This window comes from Acyrthosiphon pisum, chromosome A3, assembly GCF_005508785.2.
Source record: "Acyrthosiphon pisum isolate AL4f chromosome A3, pea_aphid_22Mar2018_4r6ur, whole genome shotgun sequence".
NCBI classification, from domain to species: Eukaryota; Metazoa; Arthropoda; class Insecta; order Hemiptera; family Aphididae; genus Acyrthosiphon; species Acyrthosiphon pisum.
Genome location: NC_042496.1, coordinates 11,590,022 through 11,612,427, shown reverse-complemented (window position 1 = coordinate 11,612,427; position 22,406 = coordinate 11,590,022). Strand labels below are relative to the sequence as shown.

Here is a 22,406-nt window from a genome sequence, read left to right as displayed (position 1 = left end):
TGTATTTTAATTTTAACTTATTTAGGTAATTATATTATATTTATTATACCCTGAACCTAAACGCATTTACGTATACATCATTAACAGCTAGTAATATTGCATGAAATAATATAATAACTATTAATTAATGTACCTAGGCGATTCTTCTTTGAAAAAAGTTAATTTAACCTGCTGTATTATAAATATAAAAAATAACTAATAAGTAATAACAATAATATAAAAGTAGGAATAGTAAAATAATCATATACATATTAATTATTATATACCAACAGACTTTCTTCGCTTAGGATCATTTTTCATTGTATACAATGATTTAGAATTAAATTCAAATTTATCACATAGGTACCACTACAACATTGACCCAATTCAATGACATGGTATACTCGACACTTAGTGAACCGACTTCCGGGTATTCCCGGTATTCGTTATTTGAAACTTAAATTTTAACTATTGTTTAAAATATAATATAATAATTATAAAACATCGATGAATATGTGCAATTTAATTCAGAGCTTGGACGTAAAATTCATGGTTTTAAAAATAAAGTAAATATAGTGGTTCGACAAAATTTAAAATTTTGGAATACAAATTTATAGTTTAGAAATTATCACCATGTTGGATTGCCTATAATAGTACAATACCTATTATATTATCTTCACAAAATATGTAGTTTTTATAAATTAATATGTACCTATATAGTATTGTAATGACTATGCAACGTTTTATCTACACTACCTATAAGACACAGTTTACACGTTTTTTTGTTTGTTTTATTAACATTGTTTTAATATAGTCAATTTAATAGGTATATATTTTTTAGACAATTATTTATATTACAATGGTAATTATAATAATACTAATGTCAGTATTTCAATAACGAAATTTGGAAAAGTTAAATTATATTTACGAGAAAAAAAAATACTGAACAAAATATGAAATGAACCGTACAACAAAATAAACTACAACGTATAATAATTATTTTACTCAGAGATTATTTTTAAAATTCTAATAAAATATAATATAAAGTCTAACCCTACTGATCATTACGTGACTGTCACGATACTACACGCGTGTACGACCCAGGACATTATGTTTTAAACAATACGAGCTTAACGTTGAACCTTAAACACAAATGGTGTGGCATCCATATTTCACGAAACGTCCTCTTTCTACCAACGTTTTCACACCACCACCGCCGCAAAAAAAACCTTATGCACTACACTGCCCCAATACCAGAGATCTGAGCCTAGTATATTTACCCAGTACATTTTAGGGGTAAAGTTTAATTTAGAAAGGGTATTTTTTACCGTTGTTAAAATCGAGTGACGCCTAATTTTAAATCTTTTTACAAGCGTAATAACTATGATTTAGGTACCTGGCACCTATTGATTTACCATTTTGGTAGCCTATAAAACATACTGTATATGCCCGTATTCATAGTCAAATATGCGTCACATAAGATACATGTTAAACTATGCCTTATGTGAAACATAAAATGACTACGCATATGGGCATTAGCCTCTTTACATATTCTAAAAAAATAAACACAGTATTAAAGACTTGAGATCAATGATACCGTTACTTATTTACGCGGCATGCATTTTAGAATATATTTTATTTGCGTATTATTCTACACTTTCATTAGGTACCTAAATATATGTTTTGATACATTTTACATTTACTTCACGTTAAATCATGGTTACTTTATTGGTCACTGATTATATATATACATATATATTATATATATTATAAATTATAACCATTAATTAATATCGATATGCACAAATTCAGGAACAGGTTAGATAGGTAAAATGACACAAAGAAAAAATGGTATAAAAATGTATGAATTTACCGAAAATGTTTTACGGGTGAATTCCACATCTCCACCTATTGCCACATTTGTAGCCGAGTATTTAGCTGAGTAATCAGTAAGCTATGCAACATGTCAGTTTAGTAAAATAATACTTGATTCAAGTTCATCCAACAATAATGACTTAGTAAATTTATCTTTAAAAAAATTTGACAACTTTATGATATTTTATATCCTTATCATTAATACAGCAAGTGCAAAATATTACAACTCAATAATTAAAAAAGGTGGGTAAGCGGATGTCGCTCTACTATACAGTAAATTACAAGTGGGTCACTGTATAATGAATGGTATTAAATTTGAATTCAATGATATAATATCATTGTATAAGAAAAACGATTCTGAGCGGAGACGGTATGTCAATCTAGGTATAAGACATAATATTATATATGGTATTAAAAAAAAATTGACCTATAATAGGTACCTATAATATATTCCAAATTAATCGTTTCACATATCCATTAGGTACTTATAACGCGTTATACATCAACAACAAACCGTGATACTATCATAGATATATAATAGTATACTTAAGAAGTTTCAAGTATACCCACGAAATATATTATACAATCACAACAAAATAACTAAAATAGTTATTCCAGGTTTTTTAATATGTAATTTCGTCCAAATTTGAACTTAAAGTGACTTTAAAAATAAATTGTGCTTATGTATTTTTTAGATTTTTTGGTAACAGAATTAATTACTTACGTGGAATCTTGTTCTAAATTTTCAATTCTTAGATACAAAAGTTGAACATTTTCTAAATTTTTAACTACAAAATAATTATTCAAATTAAAATTTGATAAATTTTGTCAAAATTCGATCTTTAAATGCTTATAAAAAAAAAATTGTGATACATGATAATAATTGATTACAATGCACAATATTTATAGTGGACTACGACAAAAAGTAAAAACATAATAATATCGAATGTTATTAAATGTGGTTAAAAAGTAAATAAATATTAAGGGATGTGAAATCAGAATATATAGTTTTGTTATTAACAGTTTGATAAAAGCAAAGAAAATTTATACCTTTAACATATTATTATTAATTAGTACTGCCATTCAAAATTACTATATTACGAATATTTTATTTTATTATTTTATTATCAATATTTCCTATATGTTTTTGCAATTTATTTCAGAAGATTAAATGTGTTAAAAGAAAATTAATTTTGATAAATCGTACACAACTCCTGCTTTTTGTTTTCAGATAATATTTTTTAAGGCTGGTGCATTTTGCAATTCGTTTTAATATAATCTCGTAACACAGTGTACAAATCGTAGGGCAGATGTGACTTAATGTGGTATTCAGTTCATTCGTCTGTAGAATGATTATCATGCATTTTAGTAATTTACGTACCGTGGTAATGATCTCAAAACCGTTGTGTCCAGCAATACTCTTTACTGCTGTGAGCTCAATAATATGTCTAATAAGTTTTGGAAGACTGCAGTTTAATAATTTAAGGGGTAATTAAATTGATTACTTAGATATTATTAGTAATTATTCGTTTTTCAATATAATTATTGTAATTGTTTAAAACAAGAAACAAGATAAGCGCGTCATAGTATATAATTTAAACAAATCCCGCAATTGTTTGTTGTACCTCTCAAAAATAAAAATAAATTGTTTTGCAACATATAAAATTAAAATATGACTTTATGAATATTATACCATTACTATAGCTATTACATTATATTATGGTAAGTTTCTGATAAAATGCTAATCATAAAATAACTATATACCATAATATTCCTACTTATGAAGGTGCTTATTTGTATTCAAATATATGAATTTACTGTTATGAAGTTAGCAATAATTATTAATTATAATCTAAGACTCTTTACCTTACTACCTTAGTATAATATTGATTATTCTTGTATTATTACCTACACTTTATACTAACATGATTATTTTAACGGTGGAAAAAAATATAGTACACCGTTACCATATAAACACAATAAAATAATTATTATATTGATCAAATGAGAATTTTTGACTATCGAATGAATATATTATTATACAGTGTAAATCTTAAAACCTTTACCAAAGTCGGTAATTTGCCATAAATTGCTGTGCGGTATTTGGACCCTAAAGTTAGATAAAATATCGTTTGAAAACGTATTTTAAATGGTAACAAGCCGGATTTAAGGCAATAAAATCTGAAGAAAAGGAACTAATAAAACAAGAAGAATGGCCGTTATCTACCAGGTATAATAAAGGTCTTTTACAGGGGACAGAGATAAAAACTAGAGAATCGATTCAATCCAACTTAGTAAATTGGGAAAAAAAGTTTCTCGTCTATAATGTATTAAACGGTTATTATAATATATAGGTACTTGAAATTACGATGTTGATCAAATCAAATTAGCTCTGGTTATTTGTTTTTAACACAATTAATATAGTGCTTTATAAAATTATGATTAGTATTATGGCAGAATATTAAGTACATATCTGTATAATATTATAATATGCGTGTTTGTTAGGTAATTAAATATGTGTCGGTATATAAAACTTTTTTATGCATTAAAATTGTAATTTAAAAAATATTTTAACTTTTTAAGATAGATGATAGTAACGTTAGCTTAATATCTACGATGAACTTAACAATTATGTATAATATTATGCAATAATATACTCTGGCATCCAATATTATATATTAAATTTTAATTACATTCCTAATCAATAGAAAAAGGATTTAAAATTAAATGTAATTACAACAACGAACGATCCGTCCAAATTAATACTATACAAATTAGTTACTATATAACCAACTAATCCCCATTCTACAAGGTTAATGCAAACAGTTAAAATCGATAAAATGTTATAAATAATAATTTATCGTTAAATTAATTTTTTTTAACATAAAAATGGAGTGGTCATATTAAAATAACGAGTTCAAGGTATAAAACTATTCTAACCTCCTTTTGATATATATGACTAAGTACATTTGTATAACATTAGTGATCTATAAACATTGATAACATTAAACGATCCAGGAAGGTAACCAATATTGTATTGTATGAAATAAATTAATAATCTGGGTTGAGTTTTTCATTTTAAAAATTTAGTATGAACATAATACACAGATAAAAAGTTTTATTTTCAAAAAATACCTCTTCTATAAAACAGGATTAAAACCCAATTAAAAAATATCCATATGAATCTCAAATCATTCCAAGACAGCTGGTACTACAAACTACGACCCATTGCTGTAATTCATATTTTAATCAGAAATTTTACTATTATGGAGTTATGTTAAGATATATTTTAAACAAAACCGTCAGCTAAAGTTAATGTTAAATGTTTACATCAATTCTATTATAACTGAATATAACGTACCGCAAGAGGCACTTATATGAATCATACAAACGGTTACCAAATCAGGATGCGACAGATAATAAAATCCCCTGTCTTGCAGATGATTCGGTTATTTTATTCTGGTTGAGAAACAGGACAGATTAAAAGGACTCATTGATTCAATTAAAATATTTTCAAGTTATACAGGTAGCCTATACGATTTTATTTGCAATTAAATGGAATTGGTATTATCAATGGAAAAAACAAATGTTACGAATGGATGTTGTTTTAAAATTTAAACTATAATATATTATTTTAGTAAAATAATACGTTTTCTTGAATTCATAATTCATTTTAAATATAGAGAAGGTAATATTAAATAAAATGAAAATAATAAAAAATGACTTGTATGGAAAAATGTAAGCAAGTGAATTGAAATTTCAGACGGGCCTTCACCAAAGAAAAAAATAATAATATTATAATATAATAGAATAATTAAAAATTAAAAACTGTGACATTCCCATAAACAACTATATAATAACAATAATAATCAGTTTGTATTTACAGAGTTATACAATTGTTATAATATAATAATATTATATAATGCTAACAGACGTTTATTTTATAAGTTTGTAATAACATTGAGTATATTCTATACAACACATAGGACCTACTCAATGATAATAATCAATAGTAATAATTATTATTACTATAATTATAAAAATTTCACAAGGAAGTTCGAATGCTTGTTCGCGCGGAGGTTACATTACTTATACATGTACAGAACAAATTAATAATAATAGGTAATTATGATAAGAGAAAAGGTAAAAAATATCTCTACGGTGGACACCGGCCAGACGCACAGCACATTAAATTACCTAATGGTTTCACAAAAAACCCCGTATTAGTTGAATGTCCCACCGCAGAGGTGATTGGGGGCGTCTACTCCAAGTTGGTGGCATTGGTCATGAGTCATGACGTATAATTTTCAGGCTTGTCCACAAATTTGGATGCCAATTTCAACGGACTGACGTGTTGTTCCGTGAACATGCTGTTGTACCGTTCGGGGTGGTGAAAAAATAAGGTAACACGATAGACATTGTTAATTTGTATATTATATAATATGCGGCGGTGTTGTGGAAGTGACGTTAACGTCCATTGTTATAACCAGATAATAGTAAAAAGTAATAATGTTCAAGATAAATAATATAAAAATTATATTTATTACATAAATGGGTGAACCATTTTTGTTATGAATGTCAGGATTTCATCGATTCAATTAAATATAATTTTCAGTAGGTACAATATTGTCAGTACAAATTGCATACAAATATGTTATAATACACATATACTGCTACCATGGTTAGGTTAAGCAAATGTATCATATGGTATACGTATGTAATTGACATTTCAACACATTTAATATAAATACGATAATATTGGATGTGTAATATTACATACTCCAGTTATGTATTAACTAAATTAATCAAAGACACAAATCAACAAATCAATAAAAACATACTCCTTTGCCCATAATACAGTTCTAAAAACAAAGTAATTAGAAGCATAATTTATACTATTTTACACCATCAATCTGCATCATTATCCACTGACCAATTAAAATATTATGTTCCTTCTCCTGTAATATAATATTACGAGGTACATTAGATACAATAAGGAGACTTGGCAATTAGTATGCGTTATTACTTTTCCTCTCCATCCACCAAACTAATAATTAGTTCTCCGATACTATTGAATATCGATAGCACTTTCCAAATAGACCGCCGGTAATACAAATACACGAAAGGTTATGAAAGCCTATAATGCACGGTCAACGAGCGCAGATTTTACAAATGATTGATCAGTACCCAACTTGTTCAAATATGACATTTTGATTACCTACTTATTCGATCGCAGTGTAAAAACAGATTGTATAAGCCATGTAAAACATGTAATCGTTGAACAGGTTCCTCGACACTATAATCGGACCATTAAATTAATATAATATTCATTCATGTATACCGTAATAATAAGCTACCATGTTTGAATTCATTTTTTGAAAGAGTATAACGAGCATCGTTAACATTAAACCCCAAAAACTTCGGTCCTTAAATTCCCATAACATCAAAGTAAAGATCATCGTTTACAAAGATGTAAGTAAATAATATTATACTATAATTTAAGTAATAGACTAGAGAATGCACACCTGTTAAAAAACCTAAATAATAAACCTCCCTATTAATATTGCTTACCCTCACCACCATGCTATCACCATGTTTTTATAATTATTAAAAATGTGAATTTTAACATAAACATAAACTTCAATGGAGTCGCTGCTAGTTTTTCCAATTTTCCGCGATTCTCTAACATTTTAAAATTCTATTTTTATTTTAGTTGCCACCTTTAATTATAATATTTTTCGTCTAATAAATTCCCTGATATCTATTTGGGGGGGAGGGGGGTGGATTTTTTTTTGTATTAACAAAAATGACTTCGTAAGATAATCTACCATGCGTCGTGGATATGTCGAATTTTGATTCTATAAATGCAATATTGAAAATCAGACTTTGACCCGACCTGCAAAATGTTTTCTTCTTTTAAATATAAAAAAATTAAAGAAATCCTACTATTCTACAGAGCGTGAGATTTTTTCCTGCAAGGCATGTTTTTGTACTAAAAACGGGCCGGCTCCAACGCCCTTAATAATATAAAAAAATTACAATACAATACATTTTTAACCAAGAAAAAATAGCAAATGCATATAAATTGCTTAAATAAAATAGATTGATATTAGCTAGAGTTACAATTATTAAGACGTGTATTTATAGCATTTTAATTTAACCATTATAATAATATATAGCCATATGCCATATAGAATAGAATTTTAATTGGTTTATAAGATGTCTTCAATAAATATATTTAATGAACGTATATATTACATTAAGAAATATCCATTTGATATATTCTAATATTATTTTGTAGAAAGTATATTTCATTAAATAATCAAAGAATATTTTGGAAATTGATTTCAGAAAAAACAAATCTAGGTTGTAACTAGTTTACGGTAAAAAGTTAAAATTTGATATTTTATATGTTATCAACACAATACGCTAAGTATATTATTATAGTTTAAAAAGTTGGGTATAATCTGAAGCTTTATTACAGGAAACAAAACGTTACAATGCATAATAATAATTTCTAGATGCTATTCTGGCTATGGTTTAGAAGGTTAAGATAGAACTTACGCAATTTAATTTTTGACTACCACGCGTGGTAAATCGCGATTTATTTACATAAAAGCTCACACATTTTATACTCGATATGGTTATTATAATTTATAACAATATGGCTCTCTAATTTAAATATTGTATAAACTACTCATTAACTGCAACATCTTGTCTAAATGAACGAAGACTGTAGGGTTATTGGAGGTCTTTTTCACAACACGTACCTATGTATCTTTATTTTGGTTTTCAAATATTACTCACTCACTGGCACCACATTTACAACGGTATCTTTATGGCCAAATAGGTGACCTTCCACCGGAAAAGTGACCGGGAGGATTACTGTATGTGTCCACTATCACCACCACTTTGCAAAAGCGCTGGTCTTTTGTATGCGTCTTCTGTGTCCGGGTTCATTATGTTCCCGGAACCAATTAAACAGAACCGGAATTCAATTTGACATCTGGGGCTCTGGTTTAAGTGGCTGAAGCGCATATAGTGAAAACTCCCAAGAGCTTCCAAGTTTCTCAATGCGTATCTTTCTTTCTCTCTCTCTCACACACACACACACATACTCATACATAACACACGTACAACGCTGCAAGACCAAATTCCGTAAGTGTTTGGCCGTGGCGACGATTGGGATATGGGGACATCCGAAAACGAAATTCACACAAGTTATCGTTCCCTTGATAGCGCATGCAGCCGACGATAGAAAATTGAAACCGATACCAATACCGTATATAATGGATACTCGTGGGGAGGGGTATAAGCATGGTGAGGTGGAAAGACACACATGGGGTAGGTGGGTGTATGTGAATGCGGATTATGTTTGTGGTGGAGCGGACGGTGGTGGGGTCAAAGAGGGTATTCGGGCCCGGTAAATTGCCGATTTGCCCTTCCACCGCTGCCACTTGTCCGGCGGCGTTGTACTATCGTGTCCCTGCGCCTTGTCTCCCACGTCCTGTTCCATCATGCTGCGTAATAAATGTTGAGAAAATCGAATCGGTTGTAAAACCGTCACATATAAATTAGAACCCGTGAGTCCAACTACGGTAAATATCTTTGGCCCGGTCGGAACAAAACGCTTGCACGAGAATGTGTGTGTGTGTGTGTGTGTGTGTGCGCACGTGAGTGTGTTCACACTTGTGAACTTAACCGTAGTAAGATCGAAATATTATTGCATGCTTTGTCGGTTAAAACATGTTAACAGTTCGCCAGGATATCAGAGTGTGTAAATGGAAATATCAGCGCGTCTGAAAAATTATTATATTCTGAGTGCATTATAATTTGTGTGTGTTCGTATAGTAAAATATTATGTTAAAACAGTTTTATTTTTATGATGAAATATTATGGTTGCAGGTTAGTAATAATTTTTTTTTTTTTAATAAAATGCAACACGATGTTAGCGATTCCAGTACGCCGAGCAGCGTATGAAGTGTACATGTTTTTGTTCAATTACAGTATAAAATAATTATATTTTGAATGAAATCTCATTTATCCTTTATATATAATTCTGTTATATTATCACTTACTACTAAAGTATTTTTGACATCTAGGTAGAAAGTAAAACTTGAGTTGGTACAATACAATGTTATTATACGTTGGTGCATTCCAATTGAGATATTGAAACAATTTAAAATACCACTCTTGTATTCTAGTGTAATTTTATAAGTCTAATATTTTTATGTGCATTATATCATAATATAAACTAGGTTAAGACCTGAAGCCCTTACCAATTACACAAACTATTATTTAAACACGTAATTGCAAATATACTATAAGTACATAGGTATATTGTTATTTATAAATAAATTTAAATATTTCCAATGAAATATACTGCATAATATGATTACAGTTTCTAATTCAGATTTATTTCTGGTATAATATTTTTTTTATTATAATAAATTCATAACATTCAAATTCAAAGAAAAATTGTTTCGATGTTTAACAGTTTATTAGTTAATACAATTTTCTTTACTTATTTTGTATAACACTTTATAATAATAAATTAGCCCACAGTTTGTTTTTAAATCAATGGTATAATATATCACACTCAGAAAAAATTCTATATGAATTTTGTTTTGTTAATGGTTTAATAACTTATATGTATATTAAAGAAAAATTCCGAAAGATACTATTTTGGACAATCCATGTGAAATGTTGAATCTTGTACGTATTCATTTTTACCCAACTATTTAATTTAGAACACGTGTATACATTATTATAAAAACAAAAACTAGATTAAAATTAAATAATTAACCAAATCTAATAAATAGGAAATTACTTTAAAAAAAATGTTAAGACAGTGAAAATCCACACGGTTTTAATAATGTGTTGGAATTTCAGATGTAGAAATTGCAGTATTTTGGTTTTATTTCATTCAAGTATAATCATAAGATTTTCCGTCAAAAAAACGTTGTGTCTGTCGCTTTAGTCCGTTGATTACAATTCCATAGTTACGATTGTTGATATTGAGATATTTATTTATTGTCCATAGATAGTTACTCTACATAATTTAGTATATTAAAGTTTATTGAATTATATTAAAAAAAGTTTAGAAACTGGGAATTTAAAACGGTCTCAGAGTGAACTTTTCTTACTTGTTTCTTATTTATTTAATTAATGAACTGTTTAAACATACCAAATATTTTCTACAAAGTTGTCAACCAATTGATATACCGTTTATACTATGGGTATAGTGATGGACACAATCGTCAGAAAATGGTTTAACCACTATAATACAAACGAAGTTGAATATTATAATGTATATGAATAAGGTCATTGCCAGTTGCATTGAATTATAGATTCATAACATTAGCTAAATGTTCATACTTAATACAATATTGTAATATGTATTATTTCAACGTATATAATATGTATAAACGACCGTTGTTTATTGTGTTGAGTTTAGTGTTTCAATATTTGGACTACTACGGTGTACACAACGCCCCAGTGTTAATATGGAATGACGTTATGTGTCTGAGTCTTGCGTAAAAGGTTCACCTTTTTGAAAGTGAGAGTAAAAAGAAAACTTGTTTTTCCGAGATAACTCTGCAGACGTAGAAGGTATATGTGTGCCATAAACGACCGGAAGAAATGACGGGAGTGGGTAGTTTGTTAGATGCGTTAGTAGCCCACTGCCACACCTTTGCCACAGCAGTTTCTTTGAAAGCTATTTAAGAGCTGAAGTGTAGAGACGGTGACATTCTCACGTGAACGCATTTATGTCGTCTAAAAATGGAAGCCCGATGTCTGGTAGTGGTCCATCGAAACACCGTATTACCGTCACACCGTCCAGATAATACAAAACTCGTTTTGCTTGCGTCAGCATTTCTCATCGGGACATTTTATAGGACTTCGATGTTGGCACGAGAATTTTATAACCTTTTTGGCCTCTTTACGCACCGAGCAAAAAAAAAAAACAAAAAGCTAATGGAAATACACTGAGAATAATGATAAATTATTTTTATCGCATTTGGTTGGTTGAAATTATTATAAAATTATAACACGTTTTCGTTTTATCGTATTCGAAATGTTGTTTTACTATATTATATTATTATATTAAGCACAATGTCATGATAATATATATATTTCTACTAAAATTAAAATGAATACGTTTATATTTTCAATAATGAGTCTAATATAATTTTGTTGGAAATCATAAATTCATAAGCAATAATTAATCTATTTGGGAAATGTACCTATAATTCGATATAAATTTGACTCAATGTTTATTAAACTATGCTGAAGATGACAAATCTAATGATTAATATAATACAATAGACAAAAATATACATAACTTTATTTATGACAATATTATATTATATTAGACTATATATTATTATGTATTGACATATTATTATGTTATCGCAATCAGAACGTATTTTTATAAAACTATTTTAATGAAGCAATACGCAATCACATTTTTATAATAGAATCATTTTAATCGCCATTCAAACAGTTAAATAGTCCAATTATTTTATTTAGGTCTTTAACCAATTAAACAGCTTATACAACGTAGGTATTACATTACCTACATTCAAATTATTTTTGGATAATCATCAGTAGTTTTTAAAAACATAACATGCTGTGAAACCTCAAAATGTCTGATATTTATAGTTATGGATTTATAATACTTATTGAGGATTCAAAGGTGTATTAATATTTCATTTTGAAAAATCGTAAAATGTATAAATAGTAATAACTTCACTTTTAAACGCAAAATAAATTATTCTGTTCAATATATTATACAACATTAAGCATTTATTTTGTCAAAAGTTGATGCCATATATTTTTCATATCGCAAAAATCAATTAATTAAAAGTATTTTCTTATACAAAAACGCAGTACTATCACTATTATTTTTAAAATTAAATTTATATATTGTATTTTTTTTTATTGCTGTTGCGTTTTATAATTTATTTGCTCTAAGTAACAACCTAAATAAGAACCTGAATCATCTCGTTGAAATCATGGCATATCAATGACCGTTATTATTTCTGGACTAACGTTTACACTCAGTAAATCGAAAAACAATACTGTATAGTATATGTATAATGAAAATAATTGGAAGATGGTATTGACTTCAACTATACAAAAATTGTGTTATTGATAGATTTAATTGATCCAAGGGACCAAAATATTATTCATAAACAACAATAGGGGACAGCTAAAACTTTTTCTCGCAACTTTTGTCACTCTTGTTTATATACTGTATATTTTTAAAAAAAATGTTTTTGCTTTTGTTTCTTTAAAGGGATGGACTGTCACAGAATTGTTTTTCTGTTATTCTTTGCCAACTGCGATATTTTTGTCTACTTTCCAAAACTAGTCCTTTCCACTATGCATTTTTCAATAAGTTTATATTTTTATACATTGAAACTTTCTTAAAATCCTTTATGATTAATGTGTTAGTTAAAATTATATATTTACTGCTTGCATGTATACACGTGTATATACTAGTACTATAAATGTAATAAATAAAATTATTATGTATATGATATAGGTAGTATGTAAATGCAATGAGCTTAAAAACCAATTTAATTAATATGCTTTATTGATGACTCGGTAAATTAATGTGTACACATTTTACAAAAAATTTAACTTTATACTTTCGAATATCTATGGAAATATTAATTTTAAATTGTGTTATAAAAATATATGTTTCTATGACAATAATTAAAATATTGAAAATACGCATGGTTAACAATATTTCTGAATTGATTGGTTTTATAAGTGAAGCAATGATGCATTACCGCATTTAAAATATGGAGCAACATAATTTCAATCAATACACTTTTTACATTCAAATTTTAGAATCAATCATATTGTATAGTTACAGTGTAATGACAATACGTCACCAGTTTTGAGTATTATGAAGAAAGTTTGTTCGGCGGCGCAGTGTATAGGCAATTTCAGTACATTGCTGTGTAGTTGGCATTAATTACAATTTACAATGACGTGTATTATAATACTACTACTCCCATAAATTATACAAAAATAAAAATAGTGATCAGCAGGTTGTTTTAATTGACTTTAGGTAGGTTGAAATTCATAAAATAATAACATTTGTTAAAGTTTAAACGATATGTATCAATGGAAATAATGCGGATCGTCATGAATAGTTTTGAATTTTCATTCATTACATATTATTTCAACAACACATAATAATGTTATACCTACACAATATATTAATATTAAAATTTAATAATTAATTAATTATTTAATACAGTCATTATATTATTATGCTGGTTCTAAAAATAGAGCTAATATTTGCTGGACGTATAATGAAGATGTAAAAATATTATGTATATTATTACTTTTGAGTTATAGACGTTCCTTATAAAAATACAGAATCGCTTTTTTTTTTTTTTTTGGTTAAAAGGCTTTAAGTTATTGGTGTAACATAATAGGTATTTAATATGTTCAAAAGTCCGTTCACGTACCTAATGTCATGTATTTGGTGAAGTATTGCTTATAGTCCAATGTGAATATAGAAAATACAATTCTTCGTTTTAGCACAATCATAATAAATAACTGAAAGTTGTATTTCTTAAACTTTAAAAGTGCAAAAGATTTTATTTACAACTTTTCATATTTAATATAAGGTTGATTGTCATCGTAAACAAATATTATACAACTTACAAATTGGATTTGATGTGCCTAAAATACTTTCCATTAAAAATCAAAAATAATGATGTTTTAAATATAATATAATTAAGCTAGAAGATGATAAAATACCAATTTCCAAATTTTTAAACATTAAAATATATAGCTATACATTTATATATTTTTTTCTAAAAATGTAAGCAATGAATTTTTCAACAGAGTTAAAAGTTATAAGCATTTATTTTAACTATTTAAAAATATAAGATACATATTTTGCACGATTTATTGTTATAATTATTTGAAGTATAAACTTTAAAAATATTCGTCAAAATCACGAACATTTGAAATTTATGTTATGGCTCAGAATATATAAAATATTCAATTTGTATAGCTAATGCTTTACAGTTTAAGTGGTATAGCATAAGTTGTTGATACTGGAACTAAAAAATATATAAACTCAAATTTTTATTTAGACATTTAAACTTTAAATTTGGATGAAATTATGTATTTTAATGAGGAGTTAGGATGTTAGTTATTTTGTTGTACATACCTAATTTAAAAATATTTTGAATGGGGATTTAAAATTTAAATTTGTGAAAATAATTGAACTTAGGAATGGACAGTTTTACTAATATTACAAATATCTAGAAGAATAAATTACTTAAATAATAGTATAAATTTATCATAAAAATATGTTTTTCGTAATATATAGGCTGTCGATCATCTTCAAATATGTTCAATATTCAAACTTTAATAATAATAATATTAAATACTGGTACTATATATTATAATAATTAAATTTAGCTAATGGCCTAAGTTGCCGGGCTAAAGGTCAATACAAAAAAAAAAAATTGAATAATATTCGAAAAGCCTGATACTGTGGATCATATTTTTATATTTATATAATATAAACAAATCATTTTGAATTTCCTAAATACATATTATGACGATAAGTGGTACATTAAGATGTTTCAACAAATTTAATTTTTATTTCAGTTTAGAAAAAAATATTTTGTTCACAGATAATTTATATATTCCCATAGGAAACAGTATATTATATATTATATTTAGTATAATAGTGTCTCATTTAAAATACATAATTTTATTAATAATTAAAAGCTTGAAATAAAAAAAAAATCGTTAAATTCAAATATACAGGATTCTAAATGATTTATGCGCATTTCAATAATGTAATCAGAAAGTTGATAAAAAAATGCAATTATTCCCTGTAGTTGACACCGAAAAGCTATTAAAATAAATCTAAATTACGTACCAATTTCGTTTATGTATACATAATTTGAAGTTCGTGTTTTTTCATAATAGTTGTATTTAATTACCTTTAACACATTAAAAACAGATCTTTATTCAACTTTGTTGTTTTTATGCGTGTGATAAATTTGATTTATTAATATTACTATTATTTTATTAACAGTTCTAACAAAACGTATAAACGTAAAAAATAATAGACTTTTAACAAGAATAGATTTGATTTTTTTTTCAGTTTTACCTATAAAATATAAATTCAAGTTTAAAAAAATGCATTAAGAAAATAATGTAATAATAGTTCATGATGTTATACGAATTATAATCATACGCAGAACATAATTAGATTGAGACTAAAAAAAATACTTTAAAGTTTGTTAAATTCGTTAAATTCTAGTACCTATTATTTACTCCTGATTTTGATATACCAACATTTTAATTCAGTTTAAAACCTTTGAAGTATTACTACTATTACCTTGAATAGACGCGCCTTGAACTATTGTTGATATAATTTTTTTACCTATTGAATGTTTGAACCAGCTCTTTTGTTTTAAAAGATCGATTTACCTAAAATATTTGTTTTTGTGCAAAATTGAATGACGAGCTACGTAATATAAAATTCACAGTAAACCTGCATTTAGAGTTTAAAAAGTAGGTACTTATGTACTTGTAATCATTGTCTTCCACAAGGAGGGGAGGATTTAAGTACAATTACCCCGTCATAGTTATCTCTATTATACTGTTGCCACCATTGAATAATTTAGGTCAATAGCCATAATTATAAAATAATATTACGAGTTACAACATAAAATGTATCTAAATCGATATAAAATTATATATATTTTTATTTTTATAAAAGTACTATGTTAAAATTATACAAAATTACAGATGGTGTGAACTGATAACATCCTCGAAAAGTTGCACAGCGTATTTTATTTAGAATAGTAATGTCAATAATATTGTATTACATGTTATAGTATGGTATAATGGGAGAAGAAATAAAAACATTAGTAGCGCAATAATTTAAAATATTATATTTTTTACATCAGTTTACTATGCAAAACTATCTTTAGCTTCTTTAGTAACTATTTGTTCTAAAGAAAAAAAAACTTGTAAAAACTTGGACAAGAAATATTATTGGAAATAATCATCTAATTAGTTTATGTAAAATATGTGTTCACTGTTCATAAAGAGTATATTAAGCTTCATAAAAGTTAACTGATAAAAGTAATAATAAACAAGTTTGAACTGCTCATAGGATTTAGCTGTTATTTAGTCATCAGAGAGATTTTTTAAATTATAAGAACAATTCACTGTACCAAGTACAGTAATACATAAACATAGTACATTAAAAAATTATATTATATAATGGTGTAAGTTGTAATTTTTTAACTATTGAAGTTTTTAACAAGGTTGTTAATTATTATTTCAATTTAATACAGTAATGAGGCATAAGTATATAGTTAAGTAATAAAAGTGAGTGGTTTTCTGTTAGTTAATTAATTAATGTACATTTATCTTAAAAAATAATAATGTTAAAATTTCTAAGATGCACTCGCTTGCAATGCATTTATACCTAGATAATCTTACCACAACTGTTATAATATTAAATATTAATTAAGCATTCCTAGGCAAACTTGATCTATTTTAATTTATGGAAAGCTTAAAGAAAATAATTTTAAGATTATTTATAATCTAGTTGTGCTAGTAGATTTATATAAACATAATTAATATTCAATTCCTGTATCAGATCATGAATGTAGTACTTAGACTTATCTAAGATAATGAATTTATTGAAAGGTTAAAAATGAATAAAATAAAAAAAAATTATTCAATTTGATATTATTATGATGAACATAAATTTTTTTTTTTTAGGTTTTTAAGCTCTAAAAGTTATTAGAACTCACTCTTCTGACACAAACTATGCTGCAATATTGTATTACATTGTTAATTCATGTATAATTGTGTTTTGTTTTGTATTGTTGCAATAAATTATTATTATTATTATTATTAATGTTTATTTATCAATCATATACATTAACTATAAATTAACTATTACTTGCTAAAAAGTTTTCTTTTTTTGATATTCAATTATTAATATATATTTATCAATCAGCTCGGCATGGAGACAAAATATTTATGAACAGTTATATATCTGTCAAGTAAAACAAAAACTATAGTGAGGAATTTGGGTCTTACATTTGAGATACTTCCTTACAGAGAGAAAATAAAGGAGAACACTCCGATGAATTATACCAGTAAACATTGTTTCAAAAACATTGCACAATCTTTATCAGTCGATTTTTCATTCCCTTCTCATCATTTATTAAAGCCCTAAAAAAGAGAAAAGTACCTGGAGAAGGAAAAAGCAAGAAAAATTTGTGTCAGTATGGTTCGAATGGCCAACGTATTAAAAATGGGCGGCGGAACAAATGAGTTAAACGTCTTGAAAAATTGGGATCGTGTTTTCTGAAAAAAAGGCAAGAAAAATTGAGGTCCGTTTTGTCATTTGACAAATACCTTTGTAGACCTATGTCGGAGAGTCTTGTTAATCCTTTTGGTTTATTCCCGTCTTCATAAAAAACCGATGATATTAGGCCGATGAATAAATGTTTAACACCCCCTCGCGCTGTTATGTTATTATCATGATCTTTAATTTTAAGGATAACAATAAAATTATAAAAAAAATATAAGTATACCGTACAAATTATTTTCACAAGCAGGATGGAAAAAACTATAGTATATAAAATAATATATTATATTTACTATATATTCAAATATATAAGTAAAAAAAAAAAATACAATTGAATTATTTATTAAATTATCATGAGTAAACAAAATTAAATTTACTGAAATTCATAAAAATAAATACAAACATTTGTTTATAGTACTTATAGTAACATTTTCTGTATAAAACAGCTGATATAAAGTTAAAATTATATGTAAAAAACGATACTTTGTAGGTAGGTATCAAATCGGTATTGTTATGATGAGACAAAAACTATATTGTATGTAACGCTTAGCCATACAACGTTTACGTATGTTCAGTTTCTAAATATAGACAATGGTATCACCAAGTAAACAAAAGCTGCATGCTTTTGAAAATAAAGTAGTTAACCATAAATGCGGGTTTGTATTCAATGTAGTGATGCCTAGAAGGCATAATAAAGATATAAGATAAATGACCTAATTACCTCAAATAAGCAGCACCATAAAAGAGTAAGAATCAGACGGCTTCGTTAAGCAAACCATACTGTGCAAAGTGATAAGAGAAATCATAAAATAAAAACTGACGTATTTAGATTCACGATCGATAGTAAAGTCTAAGCTGGATGAATGGATTGATTGAAACGAAACTTATTAGCTACAAACACTCGAGCACCAAAATGTCTCCGGACGAGGTCATGACATGATCGTAAAATAAAAAAACATTTTAATATTATCAATAATAATCAGATTTCTAGGCACTGAAACTCGACTTTTAAACATTCCCGCCTTCGAAACGAGACCGCCAAAGAGCCAGGCCTTATCATAAATCCTTATGAACAAATCACCTTCATTATGAGTGCGACTTTTATAACTTGACTGTGTTTCCAACACTTTTAGCCAACACTGGAGGGTCCGGGGGTGTCCCTCGGTTAGACCGGGGGCTAGTATTATAATAAATTAACACTTTGACAATAGAATTTCTTGAAAAGTGAAATTATATATTGGTAATAGTTGAAAAATGTTTAATTTAGATCGGGAAACTGCAGAACGGTAGATATAAATGTAAATAAATTAGGTTTGTTGTACTTTATATATACCTCCTATCAAGATTTCTAAAATTATTATAAAATGTTAAAATAATTTAAGAGAATATATTATTTCCTTGACATATATGTAAGATATTATATGTGCAGTAAAGTTTGTATTTTGAATGGTAACAATAAAAATTACTTTGAAGTTTGAATTATGTATTTTCTTATAATTAACTGATGCCTGAAAACCTAAATAATCTTCATAGTATAAATTAGTTTTCTATAATTCCAAATAATTGTTTAAAATACCTATACAATTAGTTGAGAAAGCTTCTATGAACGATAAAGAAATTGTATAAATATAATATATATATATATTAGTAGACGGTTTTTATAGCAATTAAGTATCATTCTCAAATACTAATCCAAAAATAAACTTTTCTTCAATCTACATTATTTTAAAATACCACATGCATGGACTGGATAAAGATAATAGTAAGTGGTCTTAAGGTTTCAGAGTGCATTTCTATTTCACATATAGAGCTTTGAAATTAAATAACAGTATTAAAACGGTAATAATTTCAATCTGTTTATCTTTATCGTCATGTGATCGTGTCTTCCAGGGAAAAAAAATCGAAGTTATACAACGAACTCTTTTTCTTAAATTGACTACTCAATAACATATAAGTATAACACAACGTAAATGTACTTGACTTTTAAATTTAGAATATTTTGAAAATAACAGAAGCATTCGAATAATAATATGACATATCAAAATAATATACAAATTAAAAAAAGTAATTATTAGAATAATAATAACTATTATTATGTATTTACGAATAATATATGCATTTTGATTTAATTTTTATGTATAGTGCATGAATCACCAATTAATATTTTTCGAGGGCTACACATTATTGGGAGCCATTGCCCATCATACAATTTAAAATACTATCAGTCATCTCTGCTAACCACAGCCGCACATTACTGTCCAAAGCAGTCATACTAACATTTTTGACCCTATCGAATTGTATAGTAGCCGTTTGCCTTCTTTATTTCCTTATATATTCTATAAAACTATATCATACAAATCAAGTATTCTCGGGCTGCAATTGATAATTATAATCAATTTAAGGCTGTATTTCACAATCTGTAGGAGGCACCTCTGGCAAATCGTGAGATTTAACTCATATTAAAGTCAACCACCTACCATTCAAAAATACTTGAACATTTTACAATAGTTTTTAAATCTGTTTGCTCAAATCGAATGCCTAAATAATAATATTATTATGACTATCGTAATTAAAGTAATTCTTAAATTCTATTATTTTTTATGTAAAACACGTTGGGCATTATACTATCGCATAGACAAACACACTTAATTATCGAACTATTAATGATTGGATGATATACAAAAGAACCTCTTTAACTATGAGTTTAATCAAATTTTATTTTATTTTTGTATTAATATGGATAATGGGTATGACATTTTATGATTATATATAAATTTAACTTTCTGGCACTTAGCCATAACTCGTTTATTATAAGCATATTCTAATGTAGGGTTATATAACAATTTACAATTTAAATTGTACTACATTTTAAATGCATATGGCGATTACAAATAGGTATTGTAAAAAATGTTTCAATAATATCATGTGTGAAATTATGAAATTTCTCTTAAGATATCATAACCTTTGTTTTTGAAAATGTTATAGTAAATATTATTTATATTTAATAATTCGAAAATAAAAACTGTAAAGTTAAACTTAATAAAATTATATACAATGTTGTGACAAAACAATTGTTATCAAAAACGTTGTTTGTTATACTACAAAATTGTTTAAAAATCAGTAAAATGCATACCTAAAATGATAATAATTTAAAAACATATTATTTTATCTACGTTTATCTTCTCTTTAAAAAATATTAAAACAGAATTTTTCACCTAACTATTTAAACTAAAATGGAATTTCATGTTTTTGTTTTAGTTTCAATGGAGTCAAGCTCGTCGCTACAAAATATACAACCAATGTCACAAAAAGAAACGCCTATGCAAAGACCACTCTTTGACGACATTTCACCTCATAATGTAACAGCTGTCGTTGGACAAACTGCCATTCTCCACTGCAGAGTCAAACATGTATCCGACAGAACGGTAAATAAACATTTACAGATATATTTATTTCAGTCTCAATTACTTAGTGATAACGCAATTAATCCTTAATTTGGAATCGCAAAGTATTACAAATGTTTAAAAATAAGATGTAATGTTTTTACATCAATTAGTACTAAGGAGCAGTTTATTTAGCTAATTAATTGTTCTCGTAGATTGACCTAATTTTTGAAAGAAAACTAGACATATTATAACTTATAAGTAAATAAGAATATACTCTAAATAGTGTGAATTGATTCATGGTATTACGAATAAATTATATTAGTCTGAATATTCCAAGAAGTTTAAAGAACGTAAAAATATGACTTGGTAAAAGTTTCAAGTATCTACGATTGATATTTTATTTTTATTTCCAATAAAATAACTTAAAACTCTGTAGGAAAAATATATTTTTTCGTTTATATATCGAATTTCGTCAAAATTTTAACTTGAACCGTTCAAAAAATTGTATCTATGTATTTATAAAAACTTAAAATGAATAAAAAAAATTGTATGTATAATTCTTGTCTTACTTGTGTAGACCATTGGTGTAAAAATTGAAAATGTTATGAATTTTTAACGAAAAAATAATTTGGAACGTTTGGTATTTAAATAAGTTTAAACAACAATTTAAATTTCTAACGTTCAGAAAAAAAATGGTTACTGTATTTTTGGTATTTTTAAGCTGAGCATTAAAAAACGTACGAACTTGAAACTAGTTGTTTCTCTAATGATGATCT

The 22,406-nt window shown here is 26.8% G+C and overlaps 1 protein-coding gene across 4 annotated transcripts in view; it reads left to right on the top strand.

The window, feature by feature from the left end:
• The window catches only part of LOC100164076 (zwei Ig domain protein zig-8-like), a 254,559-nt gene that overhangs the window by 173,738 nt on the left and 58,415 nt on the right, over positions 1-22,406 (top strand). For all 4 annotated transcript variants that reach the window (XM_001945859.5, XM_008189020.3, XM_016807821.2 and 1 more), the window contains one exon: positions 21,503-21,669. In XM_001945859.5, coding sequence (XP_001945894.2) covers positions 21,503-21,669 — 167 coding nt within the window. The remainder of the gene's footprint in view (positions 1-21,502; positions 21,670-22,406) is intronic.